At 43.9% G+C, this 15,131-nt stretch overlaps 1 protein-coding gene across 2 annotated transcripts in view; it reads right to left on the bottom strand.

Moving 5' to 3' along the window:
• Window positions 1-10,246: 10,246 nt before the first annotated feature.
• DPP8 (dipeptidyl peptidase 8) overlaps window positions 10,247-15,131 on the bottom strand; it is a 64,706-nt gene continuing 59,821 nt past the window's right edge. For both annotated transcript variants that reach the window (XM_082737085.1, XM_082737084.1), the window contains exon 21: window positions 10,247-14,444. In XM_082737085.1, the coding sequence (XP_082593211.1) occupies window positions 14,322-14,444 (123 nt within the window). In that variant the 3' untranslated portion in view covers window positions 10,247-14,321. The remainder of the gene's footprint in view (window positions 14,445-15,131) is intronic.

The following is a 15,131-nucleotide window of genomic DNA, read 5'->3' as shown; positions in this document are numbered from 1 at the left end:
CCACTGTAGTGATTTTAAAACATGGGTATGAGATCTCTAGCCCTTCTCCCATCAAGAAATAGAATCTACTTGCCCTCCCTTTGGATACAGGCTGGACTTAAGAACTCAGGTCTAAGGGAGAGGATGTAGTGGTGGTGACATTGCTTGGCTGCTTGGCTTCTGAGACAGGTCACAAAAGAAGATGCGGCTCCCACCTGGCTTTCTCTGGGGGACATGGACCTGTGAGAAGTCTGGCCACCTTGAAGCTGCCATGCTGCGGAGACCATGAGGGGAGATCACATGGACAAAATAGAGATGCGACAGGAGCCCCAGCTGTTCCAGCCCAGGAGCCAAATGTGGGAGGAGACTTTCTCCCCGTCCAACCCCAGGCCCTGACTACAACCATATAGGAGACCCCGAGACCAGTTAATCCCCAGTACTGGGACACCCAGTAAAAATAAAAGATGGCTGCTACTGCTTTATGCCACTGAGTTTGGGGTGCTTTGTTACATAATTCTAGATAATCAGACAGCTGCTGGGGTCTGTCCTGGGCTGGATTCACTGTTAGAACCACAACTGCCTCCCTCCCTGATTCATCCCCTTTTAAGGAAGATACACAAGGTAGTTATGTTTACAGTATCTTCCCTTCGCATTCAAAAGTATCTCCTGAGTTGTGCCTCTGCTCAAGCCCTCTGAGCCCATGGGAGGCATCTCCTCTCCACCTGACATTCCTTTCCACCCCTCACCACTAGATCGCTAACCAATTTATGGACTTATGGGATGTTTTTCCTTTCTTCTTTGTGCTTTTCTGTGTGTTTTTTTTTTAAAGATTTTATTTATTTATCAGAGAGAGAGAGGGGGAGAGAGCGAGCACAGGCAGAGGCAGAGGGAGAAGCAGGCTCCCTGCTGAGCAAGGAGCCCGATGTGGGACTTGATCCCAGGACGCTGGCATCATGACCTGAGCCGAAGGCAGCTGCTTAACCAACTGAGCTACCCAGGCGTCCCTGCTTTTCTGTGTTTTTAACAATATGTCGACATGGGAAATGTGTTATTTCTGGAATCAGAAATATTCAATGTAACTTAGTGGCAAAAAGAATAATCTCCAGTTTGAGATGTTGAAAACATGCTGGAGATAAATAGTGGTGACGGTTGCATAACAGTGTGAATGTACCGAGTGCCACTGTACCCTGAAAACTGGCTCGCTGGTAAATTTTATGTTAGGTATATTTTACCATAATGGAAAAATTGTATACAGGCCCTTAACACTCAACTCAAAGTGAGTTCAAAGTGACCACCAGGTTCTCACCCACAGTCTCGTATCTTTCAATAGATCCTGGATTATTTCTGCCTTGTATGGGGATTTCTTCATTTACATAATTAGTTTGTCTCAGTTTTGTGTCTCAGATGACACTGGAATCTCCCTGAGGGCAGAAACTGGCATTATACAGGTGATCATGCCTACGGTATGTTTATAAAACAATTGCCTGGAAATCGGAACATATTTCCCTAAAGAACTGACATGACAGATGATGGCTCTGTTCTTAGACTAGCCAATCAAAACCTCTTTAACTCATTAAATATCTGAAATGCTGTATGTGGGCAACGAAAATGTGTTGCAGAAAACAATGGACATACTGGCAATTAAACAAAACAGAAAAATCAATGGAAAGGGTGACAAGTTTGGGATTGAGTAACAAATATATATATTTTAAAAGAGATAATTATTAACTAGATAAAACTAAGCTCTGCATGAATGAAAACGACTATGTCTAAATGCATTTGCATAGTTTTAATGATGTGTAAGCACTGAATACTAGTCTAAGTAAAATTACCGTGGAACTATATTGAAAAGAAGAGGGGGATGGGAAATGTGCATGTTTGGTGAAAATGGGAAGGAAACTAGTTAAATTCTGAGCTTGCAGAGTGGAAGTGCCACTAAATAATGCATGAAAACTGGAAAAAGTCAGTAACATTACACACATTTTATTTAGAGGATTGTTTTAGAACTTGACTCTATAAAGCTATGTGTCTGTGAAATTGGGGTAAAAGTAACCCTAAAAAAAGAGAAAAAGGTGACACAATTCTCTGTAGGGTTCAGTCAGATGCCCTCCTGCCCTGAATCATCCCTCCTTCTCAGCGCTGCAGGCAAGCACTGATCCACGGCCCCACTCCCATCACCGCCTTGCTGCACCCAACAGCTAGCTCCTGTCCTGTATGCTCCCACACACCCACCTCTGCTCAAGGCCAGCCTGCCCCAGCAAGCTTTGGATTCAGATGGTGGCTTTCTGGTACCCCTTTGCAAAAACCTTGCACATCTGGCAAAATGGGGCTGAGACCCGCTCTCTCCCAGGGCTCTGGGTCCTCTGCAGATGCTGAACACACCGACCTTGGCGGGATGGCCACCCCATGCCCTTTTCTTTTAAGTAGGCTCTACACCCAACGTGGGGCTCAGACGCACAACACCAAGATCAAGAGTCGGATGCTGGGGCGCCTGGGTGGCTCAGTGGGTTAAGCCTCTACCTTCTGCTCAGGTCATGATCCCAGGGTCCTGGGATGGAGCCCCACATCGGGATCTATGTTCAGTAGGGAGCCTGCTTCCCTCTCTCTCTCTGCCTGCCTCTCTGCCTACCTGTGATCTCTCTCTGTCAAATAAATAAATAAAAATCTTAAAAAAATAAAGTTGGATGCTCTACCAACTGAGCCAGCCCTGTGCCCCATCTAGTCCTCTTCGGAAGCTGCACCCCCTCCTGCTGGTGACTGTGTCCACCCACAGCCTCTGGGAGCCAGTATCCTCCCTGCCCAGGCCTGTCCTGCCCAACAACCTTTTTCCTCCACACTGTTTCCCATCAGAGCATGTCTACCCCATGACCCGCTCTCTCCTGTAGTCTCTCAGGCAAACGAAGCCTGTGGAGGTGAAGCAAGCAGAAGAGTGAGGGGCAGAGGCACAGCCCCCTTAGCATTCATTATTCAAGGCCCATCACACTCCAGCCCCAACCATCTGCCTGTTCCTTTCATTCCCCCCGCCACACACACACTCAGATCCCCATTTCCCAGTCAGCCAGCTACCTCCCCCACCTGCAGCTTTATCCCTTCATGCCTATGTGTAAGGTGTTCTCTTTGCCTGGAAAGACTTCCTCCCACCTAGGGAAACTCATTCTTCAAAACTTAATCCAAATGCTACCTCCTTTGTGCAGCCTTCCCTGACCATCTTTTTTTCCCATTGCCTAGAAAAAAAATAACAGCTCCTCTTTGTTGAGTGCTATGTGACAGATACTAGGAGCTTGGCATGCATTTTCTCCTATCAGAGCCTGTAGCAACTCCATCTGGTAGGATCATGGTTTGTTCTAGGTTATAAAAGAGGAAGCTGAAGCACAGAGAGGTTAAGTAACTTGCTCAAGGTCACATAGCAGGAATTGATTCAGTGGGAGTCAGGACAGGTCAAAGCCCACACTCCTGACTGCTCTCCTGCTCTGCCTCCTGGGAGCTCACAAAGCACTCGTCATCTTTCATTTACATGGCCATCTCCACATCTGAATTGAGAATCTTTGCAAAGTAGAGAATGTGTCTGGCTCCTCTGAACATCTTCAGATCCCTGGATCCCTCACCATGAGCCAGGCCATGGCAACTGTTCAATTCACATTGCTTGCTAATGGATGAGGGAAGCTGACTTAGCATTCCTCTTCTTCACTTGACTTTGGGGAAGATGTACAACCTCTCTGAGCTCTAATTTCTTTCTCTGGGGAGTGGGGTGGGAAAGCCATGGTTGGGGGGGGGGGTGGAATAATACTAATACCTAACTGATGTCTCCTAGCTTATCATGGAAATCAAATCGAACAAGACACTGTCATGAGGAAATACTCTAAGTGGTGGGTGCTCACCGTTAACAAATGGTAGCAGTTGGTACTGAGGGCAATGTGTTGCCTGGTCACAGGTAAAACATGGTATTCCTACCTGGGCCTTACCAACAATGATGCCTTCATCCTAATAATGTACAACCTGGAAGATCAGCTGTTGGCTCAGGCAGGTGGGAAGTATCTGAGGCCAAGGCCAACTCCAGTCACCCCCATTGCAGGCTTCTGTACCCACCCTCCTTGCTCACATCCTAGAACTTGCTGTTCTCCCAAGATCCTTGGGACTGAGCCATGTTCCTCTCCCCACCCAGCATCTCCCTTCTCCCCAGGGATCAGGCCTGACAACTCAGGTCCTGGAGAGCGGACTGCTTCCACTGGCAGCCTTGCACTCTTTGGAGTGGGAAGGCGGGGGGGGGAGGGTGTCAAACCAGTGGCAGGAATGCCACTATCAGCTTCATCAACCACTTCTGCGCCCCCATTCCATGCCAGGCCTGTGCTAGGCACTTTGGTCTCACCTCAACTCCGTGAAGGAGGTATTAGAACCCCACTTTGTCCAAGAGTAGAGAAGCAAAGGGCTTACTCAAGATCACGACTGTTGGACTTGAGCCCAAGTCTATCAGGTTCCAAATTCTCTAGTCTTTCCCATGCTCCCCCTTCTTTCTCTGGGCAAGTTCAAGGAGATTTCTATCCAAGATCCACCCAGGACATGCTTTCTCAGCATGATCTCAGTCCCTGAAGGAACTCAGATTTCAGGCAAATACCATATTTCCTTGGTTCTAAAATACATTCCTATTCACATTTTTATATTTCTGATATCAGGATCTTAAAAGGGTAGCATCTTACATGTTGAGAAATTAAGGAGGAGCCCTAGAGACTGCATTCCACCATCTCTGTCCAGCTCCCAACTAGTCTTGCGCCTTTTGGGAGAGTAACCTCCCCTGCTGGGACCTCAGGGAGTTTAGTCAGCCTGACTTTGGGTACCAGCTCTGCCACTTCACAGCTGAATGGCTTTGCAGTCTTCTCTGGGACTCAGTAAAATGATGGTGGTGGTGGGGGGGGGGGGTTACTGGTTTTTGATCTCTTCTTTTAAACTGCAGAACATGTTTGTTTCCCCAGTCTCGTATATGTCAGAAACTAAGCTGCTGTTAATGAAACAGTGGTTGGAGGGCCTGGAGCCCTGAGGTTTCCTCTACTCCCTCCACTTCTGCTGGAGACTTTCTGGCAGTCTCAGCCTCCTCACTCTGGCAAATTCCTCCGCTGAGCCCTGGTTTGGGAGAACACTGCTCTGGGAGGTGAAGACAGGGCTGGCAGATCTGAGCTCCAGCGTGGACTTGAAGCAGCTGGGATGGCTACAGTATAGTCACTCCCTGGCTCTGGGCCTCAGCTTCTCATCTGTGAAGTCAAGCAGTAGGTGAGAGGTTTTCTAAGAATCTGTCCTGGTGTGAACATTCCGTGAACACCATCTTCCATTGCTCTACTTTTACTTTGGTTGCATAGTAGGATCACCTTGGGAGCGCCTAAAAAAAAAGAGAGAAGATAGCAGACCTCCTCCCTGCCTCCCCATGGTGATTTAATTGATCTTAGGAGGGACCCAGATATCAGCATTTTTAAAAGCTCTCCAGGCAATTGTGATAGCCACCAGGGCTAAGAAGCAACACTTCTCCAGGCCTAACAGCTCAGTAGGGAACAAAAAATAAAAATTCCAGTGACATTTCAAAGAAACAGTCCTAAAAGCTTAACTTAGGGAGAATTTGGGTTTTTGTGGGTTTGTTTTGTTTTGTTTTAGGCAGTCCTATTAGTGAATGGGTAGATGGGTGCCTGGGAACCTAAATAGCAAGGTCAAGATATTTGAAATTTGAAAATTGTTTGAGGGGCATCTGGGTGGCTTAGTTGGTTAAGCATCTGACTCTTGGTTTGGGCTCAGGTCTCAGCATTGTGAGATCAAGCCCGAGCTCACCCTGGATCTCTGCACTCAGCAGGGGTCAGCTTGGGGTTCTCTCTCTCCCTCTGTTCCTCCCCCTGCTCACACTCTCAGATAAATAAATAAATCTTGGGTGCCTGGGTGGCTCAGTGGGTTGAGCCTCTGCCTTTAGCTCGGGTCATGATCTTGGGGTCCTGGGATCGAGCCCCGTGTTGGGCTCCTTGCTCGACGGGGAGTGTGCTCCCCCCCCCCCCGCCTGCTTCTCTGCCTGCTTATGATCTCTCTCTCTGTGTCAAATAAATAAAATCTTAAAAAAAAAAGAGAGAGAGAAAATTGCTACTCAAGTATGTAAGAAGCCATTCCTGCGGGATTGTGTGGTGGGAAGAACTTGCCAAGTTTAAATACAGTGCCTACTCTCAGAATGTGTACTCTAACTGGAGAAGCAAACAGTATGGTGTAAAATTAAGTGTTCAGTCTGAGATAACCTTTACTGAGCACTTATGTTGCACAACAGGCAAGAAGTGCTTTATAGTACAGTGAGCAAATTTAATCCTTACCGCCAATCTGCTGAGGAGGGTTCTGGTATTATTCCTGTTTCATACTTACGATATGGAGGGTCAGAATGTTATGTGAACATGCCCAAGCCCATAAAGCTAGCAAGTAGCAAAAGCAAAGGTTGAAGCCAGGCTCCAGAGCCAATGCTGCTATCATCTTGCCATCCCACTTATCTTGGGGAGAAAATTCCCCAAATCTCTGTAGGATGCCTAGAGGAACCTGGGTCCGACTTCAAAGTATGTGTTCTATTAATTAAAAGAGGAATCCCTCAGGATGCTTGTGGTGACTGAAGAGCCTAGGTGAGGGAAAGCGAGGAAAGGTTATGTGACCCAGGGCCTTCGATTTGATTAGGGACTAGAGCAGGAACATGAGAATATAATGTTCATTTAAGGAAGTGGCAGTGTCCTGCTGGGTGTGAGGCAGGAAGTGAGTTGGTCCTGAGCACCTATCAAGGGAAAGGGCTGTGTCCTCTTCTTCTGTTTTCTCATGGCTTACCAAAGGCATGGCGCCTGATTGTTACTGAATATTTGCTGAATGAAAGTTGAGAGCCAGCTTCTTTGAAGTCACAAGGAATTTTTTTTTTTTTTTTTTTTTTTTTTTTAAAAGCATGCTCCTTGCCCAGCATGGAGCCCAGGGCAGGGCTTGAACTCACAACCCTGAGATCAAGACCTGAGCTGAGATCAAGAGTTTGACGCTTAACCAACTGAGCCACCCAGGCATGCCCCAAAGTCAACTGGAATTCTTTTTTTTTTTTTTTTTCTTTTCTAAAAGATGTATTTATTTTAGAGGTGGACAGAGGAGCAGAGGAACGGGAGAGAAAGAATCTCAAGCAGAATCTGCGATGAGTGCGGAGCCTGATGTGGGCTGGATCTCACTACCCTGAGACCACCACCAGAGCCAAAACCAAGAATCAGATGCTTAACTGACTGCACCACTCAGACGCCCGTCACTTCGAATTCTTCACACCAAACCCAGGCTAGTTAGAGAGCAGCTAGTCACCCACCATGACCTTACAGGTCCTAGACTGAGGCAGAAGAGCAGCAAGAGGAACGAGGAGGAATGGACAGTTGAGAGATAATGCAAAGCAATTAGCTGGCAAGGCATCACATCCTAAGGCACTCAACCAAACTCCACTATGACCACCTATATGCCCAGAGACCAGCTAACATGGAGAGTTCATTCTACAGAAGAGCAGTGTGATTTCTAGAACCTACCTAGCCAGAGGACCTTCCTGCAAAGAGTTGTTCCCTGTGACTAGCATGTTAACCTATGCCACTTTTGCATCCAGTCAAGATAGCAGGGGACTGGGCTTGGGGGGTGGGGAAGAGTCCTGAAACTGAATACAAGAAGTTTGTTTCTCCAAACGTCTATTTCAGTAACTCAAGTTTGGGAGCCAATCTAGAGAGTAGCTTTCAGTAAGAAGCACACAGCAAACTCAACAACTCAGCTGAATCAGAGCTGAGCCCCAACTAATCCACTTCAGCGGGAGCTCAACCCCCTCTAGGGCGGCATGGCCAGGGCACCAGAACTGTGGACTGAACCAGGCTGATAAAACATTAAATCTTGGTAATTCCTGGAACCACTCCAAACCCCAAATAAAATTACAATCATGAGATTCTCATACTGCAGTTGTTTCACTGTTCCCCCTCAAGGCACCAAGGGATCAATCATTGTTTCCTCATGACCTCTGAGTGGGTGAGGTTAGGCGGGAGGGAAGTCTGAAGGCTTCACGGCCCTGACAGGACTGGTGCCCTGGAGCCCTAGACACTGGGATATCTGCACTGCCAGCACAGTATCTGCAGCATGTTCATGGCCAGGTTGAAAGCTGATTTTTTTAAATTTAAAGATTTTATTTTTAAGGGATTTCTACATCCAACATGGGGCTTGAACTCACAATTCTGAGATCAATAGTCACACGCTCTACCGACTGAGCCAGCCAGATACTCCAGAAACATTTTTTTTTAAGATTTTATTTATTTATTTGACAGAGTTCACAAGCAGGCAGAGAGGCAGGCAGAGAGAGAGAGGAGGAAGCAGGCTTCCGTGGAGCAGAGAGTCCAATATGGGGCTCCATCCCAGGACCCTGGGATCATGACCTGAGCTGAAGGCAGAGGCTTTAACCCACTGAGCCACCCAGACGCCCAAACCTTTGATTTTTGATTAGCAATAGATCTAAGCTGAATTAAAGACACCAAGGAAGAGGCACCTAGCTGCTCAGTCAGAAGAGCATGTGACTCTTGAGCCCCACTTTGGGTGTGTGATTATTTAAAAAAAAAATACACACACACACATATATATGTATGTATGTATGTATATATATATACATATATATGTATATATATATAAGCTTAGGGGAAAAAGAGAGAGGGACCAAGGTAGTCTTTAAGTTTCCCAATTGGAATGCCATACATGAGATTATGTGTATGCTTCAGAGCCTGGGGGTCTCACCAGTCACTCTGTGCTGCAAGCAGCCTCAACAGGTTAACCCAGTGTGCCTCAGTCCATCTCAGCATCATACAAATGCCTTCTTGTGTGTGTGTGTGTGTGTCTGTCATGAGGTGGAAACATGAGGAAGCACTGGTCTATAGCAATGCCCTGTTTAAAGATCTTTTTTTAAAAGATGTATTTTTTATTTGTGAGGAAGAGAGGGAAGGGGTAGGGGAAGAGGAAGAAAGAGAGAAGTAAACTCCCCACTGAGTGTGGAGCCCACAACCCTGAGATCATCAACCAACCAAGCCACCCAGGTGCCCCAAGATCATCTTTATTTCTAGTGATTTCTGTATACAAATTAATGTTTTAAGACCCTGGGACGCCTGGTTGGCTCAGTCCATAGAGCACACGACTCTTGATCTTGGGGTTGCGAGTTCAAACCTTATGTTGCGGATAGAGTTTACTTAAATAAGGGGGCATTCAGGGCACCTCGGTGGCTCAGGTCATGACCGAGGATCTGGGATCCAGCTCCACATCTGGCTACCTGCTTAGCAGGGAAGTCTGCCTTTCCCTCTGCCCCTCCTGCTCATGCTCTCTCTCTACCCCCAAATAAATAAATAAATAAATAATAGAGGGGACATCAAAAATAATTTAAAATGTTTAAAAATTAGGGGCGCCTGGGTGGCTCAGTGGGTTAAGCCTTTGCCTTCGGCTCGGGTCATGGTCCCGGGGTCCTGGGATCAAGCCCCGCATCGGGCTCTCTGCTGAGCGGGGAGCCTCCTTACCCCTCTCTCTCTCTCTGCCTGCCTCTCTGCCTACTTGTGATCTCTGTCTGTTAAATAAAAATTAAAAAAAAAAAGTTTAAAAATTAAAAGGTTATAAACCTAATACATAATACAGCAGTGCTTCTTCTTGGGGGATCATCCTTCCTCAAGAATCTGGAGAAGCCAAAGCCTTTCTCCCCAGAATGCACTTCCACTCATATTTTGCATATCGCTTCAGAGGGTTAGAGAATCCAGATTAAGTGCCTGTACTGGAAGGACTATCAGACAAACCCAAATTTACTAATTTTAGAGGGGTTCATCTCCTTCTCTCTCCCCCTTCCCCCAGTACAGCTTCAACAGACCAGAGACCTGTCAAAGAAACCTCTGAAAAAAGTATTACACCGAACTTCTTGAAATTTCCCAGGGAGCATGCAGAGACCACTATTTGGAAACTCCAAGTAGCATCCCTGAGAAACTCCCAGCTGCTCAGGAAGGAAATGCTAATTGCTGGCTCTAGGCACCACCACTTGCAGGCAAAGAATAGCTCCCTCCACACCTCCCCTTGTATTTAGATGCATTTTTGGCTAGTGTTTCTACTAGAAACCCCATGTAATCATCTTGCAGTCTTCCTTTCTCCACTGCAAGCATATGATCTCATTCATGTGTATTAATCACATCACAGTTGCCACTAATCAAGGCAAGACTACAAATAGGGAAGGGATGGGGGGAAGGAACATTTACATCAATTAATTTTAGCAGCATCTTTATTGCAACAAAGAACCTGTAATAAAATGCAACAAAACTAATGTTTCACTTTACATGATTAAAAGCCATGTAGCTGAAAATGAGAAAACCCATAAACTTACTGGAGTGAGACATGCAATTCTTTTTATACAAGTCAATGCTTAAAACAGCAGGCACTTTATGTTCTAAAATTAAAGACCTGAACTCCAATTGTGCTGAACACAACATAAATTTGTATTTGGGTTATTCAAAAATAAACATACAAATATTACTTTTTCTCTCTGTGAGGGACTTCTGAAAGTCCCTTCTGATTACCTAGAACCGTCTCTTGACAAAATAAGAAAAGCAGGAGCCAGCACCTAACACTAACATGTCTCTATAACGTAGGCTGCAAGGTGGATAGGTGAGGCTGGGTAGGGTTGGGAAAGCGGGAGTCAGGGAAGTTTCCTTATTAATTTATGTCTGCTGGGAATGGACACTCACCTGCAAATCTCTTAGTTTAGATATGGCCATGTCTCTTTTCTTACTTCAAATAGCTCTAAGTTAGGCTCCCAGGCTTAAACAAGCACTCTATTCTATATCCCAATTCCCAAATCCCCCACTACTAGGAAGACACATTTAGGGTTAACAGTTTTAATTAACTTCAGAATGTCATATACTAATTAGAAGTACTGCTTCATTAATAAGCATGCTTAGCATTTACTTTAGAATGGAAAAATTAACCATTTTATGTTATCTTTAAAATGTTTCATAGGAATATATTAATAAATACTTCTTTAAAAATTTGCCTTTTCTACATATCATTTAAACTACCATGAGTCAGGGCATCTGGATGGAGTCTAGTACCAACTGAACACTAACTGGCTGCATGGCCATGGGTATATTTTCTCCTCTCTCTACATGTAGCTTCCTCCTCTAACCAACGAGAACATTAGATTATATCAAAGATATAACAGCTTGAAAAATTTATGATTCTACAAGAGTGAGAGATCTTATAGGAGTCATTCCACCTAAAGAGAGAATTATGTTACAGACAGGTGGGATACACTTTCTGTAAGGAATAAAACAAGTAAGTAAAAAAAAGTAAGCATCAATATCTATATCTCATTCTGTTAAAAAGTAATGCATGCATTGTGACTTTATCCTCTTGTACGAGTCTTTCGAAATGAGCCAGCAATGGCATCAAGAGAAGACCCTTCATTCCAAAATGAATCTCCAGACAAAGAGGATACATAATTTACAATACCTTCTGCTTCTTTCAGAGTAAGAAGGGCCCAGCAGTGATCACAGATGAGCAGCTACATTGGCCTCTGCTTTAGGTAGCAGACTGTGTCAGTCCAGTGTAAAAATCACCTATTATTTTCTCAATCCAATTCCATTCTCTTCAGAAGACTTTGTGAAAGTAGCCCACAAACAACTTCGGGATCACCCTGGAAAGACTGTTAGAGATGCAGATTCCTGATCTCCACCCAAATCAATAAATCCAAACTTCTAAGAGTAAAGACTGCATTTCTTTTTAGGAATAAGCATCCAAATGAATCTTAAGGAGATTCTGAGTCCCACTGCTCAACAATGCATAAGCAACTCTACCTGATGATGGCTGCTCGAGTGCACCTGTTTATCAAGCCTGCAAAACCCACCCCATTGGATGTTTAACCCAGTGCTTTTTGGCTCTTTCCAAAAAATGTTGCTACTTTTATATACTCTTAGCCTTTCAGATGTTACCCATAGGCAGGGTGTGAAGAGTTTTAGTGACATTTGTTTGAAATGACTACGATGTTTCCCACTTCAGTTTTTAAAATGAAACTCAGTCAAACTGTCTTTCTGGATGTGAAATCAGTCACATATTTCCCCCTACAGAAGGAGAATGGCATTTAATGAACTGGAGCTTATAACAGAGGCATCCCTTGTCATAAGAGGAAAGGAGAGGCAAGAGGAAAACACTGGTGAATTCAAGAGTACATGAGGTTCTTCAAGGTTTGTTTCGGTAAAATGAGAGATGCCATTTGAAAAAAACAGCCTTACTGGGTAAGAGGTTTCAAATGAGTAGATGTCTAAAAACGACTGGATACCATTTCCACTTTGCATATTATATAAGGATAGATCCCTGGAGGCCAATCAGTTCACAAAAACCACCTTTGGTAGTCAGATTATATACTTAAATCAAGGGGGAAAATACTTTCTTGGGAAGAAAAATTACCCAAATCAATTTAATTTAACATTGAAAAAAATATAAACACACCTTGGTATGGGGAAATATCATAAACAAGAAAATCAATACATACACAGATAATAAGGGAAAGTGTGGTACCTATGATACAGTATAAATACACAAACAATAAAACCCAATCCCCTTCCCAAGGACAAAACCACCAGGTCACCCTGCCATTTCTGGACCTCCCCCACCTCCCACGTGGCTCTCAATGATGAATTCACCTCTGATGCACGGTCATCACCCTTACTAATGGAGGCTGTGCTCTCTACGAGAGAAATCTACTCTCTGTAGTAGTGAGAAAGAAAAAAAGAGCAATTTTTCTTAGAGCGTTGTTTAAAAGTACCAGAAACAACTTTCCAAACACTGAGGCGTGTGATAAAAAGGGTCAAACTCACAGGTGCCTTCTCTGCTGCTGGCAATGTGACCCAATAACACCCAAGGCTCTAAAATGACAGACTCCAATCAGCACCTGAAAGCCTATGAGCTCCCTTAACAGTCAAGTGCTAGGGCTAAACTAGGAAAATGTCATGGCCATTTCAGACATTGCTTAGAGGCTCTGAATGCTTGAAAATAGAGCCATGGCTAGCCGGGGATCAGTTTATGGTGGAGAGGTGGTCTGGATACCTCTACACACTATCTAAGATGCTCAAATAATTTAAAAAGTTTAAATTTGTAAGGTTACCAAAATGAAGATGAAAATAACAAAAAATGAAAATTAGAAAAATAACTAAGGAACTTTTCCTCCCTGAATAATGTTAGTCTGTAACTGTGTTGGCAAGACAGTGATTTCTTCATTCTGGTTTCCTTAACTAACATTCTAGCAGTTTAAATTTCACCCCCCAAACTTTCTCATAAGGATTCTTGGTCGTATTTTACTTCTACTTGGTTCTTAAGCAGATCCTCTCCTTTTCCTCCCCTGTCATTCTCCACACCCTGGCATCTCCCATCCTGCCACAATTCCCTTCCATCACCCTAGAACGCTGGAACATTTCAGTAAGGAAAACTCAATGGAAACTAGCCCCACTAAATTTTCTGGAGAATACAAATCAATGTGTTCTTTTCCCTTTTCTTAAAGGAGAAGATATTGCCTGCAAATATTTAAGCTCCAACCATTTGATTAAAATTTTTCTGCCTGTAATTATCAATATTCTAAGACTAATTAAACCATGCTACATGTACAGTTACTTGCCTTTGTATGAAAGGAAAAACCCACTCTGTCATATCATCAGAGAAAACTATTTATACTAGATACAGCTGAAATTGGCTAAAATTGGTCAGAGCTTGAATGAAACAAAATAAGTGTTTTTAGGAGGCCACTAAGTTATCCTTGGAAAGTCATTAATGACTGGTTAAGTCATAGGTTTAATAGTGATTAGTTCATAACATGCTGGATACACCCCAAGCAATGAAGCATAAGCTATTCAATTACATTTAAGTGCTATCAAATCTGTAACTAGTCAGAGTTTCCGGAATTGAACCAAACCAATCACTAATAACATCATATTTTAACAAACTCAGAAGTATACCGTAAAAATACACTAATTAAGTCCATGAATTTTATAATGCTATTAAGAAGTGAAAATAAGGTAGTATGGATACATGGTGCTAATGTCTTATTTCTTTCAGTAATTCTCATGGTATTGCTGGGTCCTTTAGAAATACGTGTCATTCAATTTTGTGTGTGTGTGAGGTTATTAGATTATTATCCACAAGCTGCAGACGCCTGCATGGCACCAAATGTACTTTCAGAAGTAGATGTGGCAGGTATCAAAATGTGATGATCAATCCCATGTTTTCTATCGATTAAACCTCCTCATTTGGTTAAATAGCCAGTGTATACCAGAGTTCTACACAGGTCAAAACTATATCACTTTCAGAGCAGCAATACGCGATCCAAGGTTTTCTTGAAGGTAGTGCAAAAGATGCAGTTCATAATGTTCTCCAGATTCAGGGACTCTTATGCTGTGTCTCTCCTGAGGATAGATCTTAAATAACAATAACAAAAAAATCAAAATACAGAAAGTGAGAAATGAATAATATATCTCCTTCCAAAGCTTTCCATAGAGTTTCAGCAGGATTAGTAATACAGAACACAGCCTCTCCAAGATACTACACACATGTATCTGACACAAAGGCCGCTCCCCCTTTTTTATCATTCCTTATGCACTCCAAGGCTTACAGAAGGATTTATGTATAGATCACTGGGTCTCCAAGTGTGATCTAGAGACATCTGGGGTCCTTAGAACCCCTTTCAAGGGATATGCAAGGTCAAAACCACTTTCAGAACAATTTGCCTTTATTCACTGTGTTGGCATTTGCACCAATAGTGCAAAAGCAATGATGGGTAATAAATGTGCCAGTGCCTTAGCATGAATCAAGGCAGTGACATTTTAATTGTATTGGATGTCACCGTATTCTTTACCACTACACACCTATAGTAAAAAACCGAGAGTTTATTAAACTGCAACCCTTGAAGAGATGTCTTTTTAAATGTTCTCTGGTAGGAGCACCTGGGTGGCTCAGTCATGGGGCATCTGCCTTCGGCTCAGGTCATGATCCCAGAGTCCTGGGATCGAGCCCGGCATCAGGCTCCCAGCTCAGTGGGAAGCCTGCCTCTCCCACTCCCTCTACTTCTGTTCCCCCTCTCACTATGTCTCTCTCTGCCAAATAAA

The sequence above is a fragment of the Mustela nivalis genome (assembly GCF_964662115.1).
Source record: "Mustela nivalis genome assembly, chromosome: 6".
Taxonomy (NCBI): domain Eukaryota; kingdom Metazoa; phylum Chordata; class Mammalia; order Carnivora; family Mustelidae; genus Mustela; species Mustela nivalis.
The sequence above is the reverse complement of the archived record's forward strand: the minus strand, read 5'-3'. Positions and strand labels throughout refer to the sequence as shown.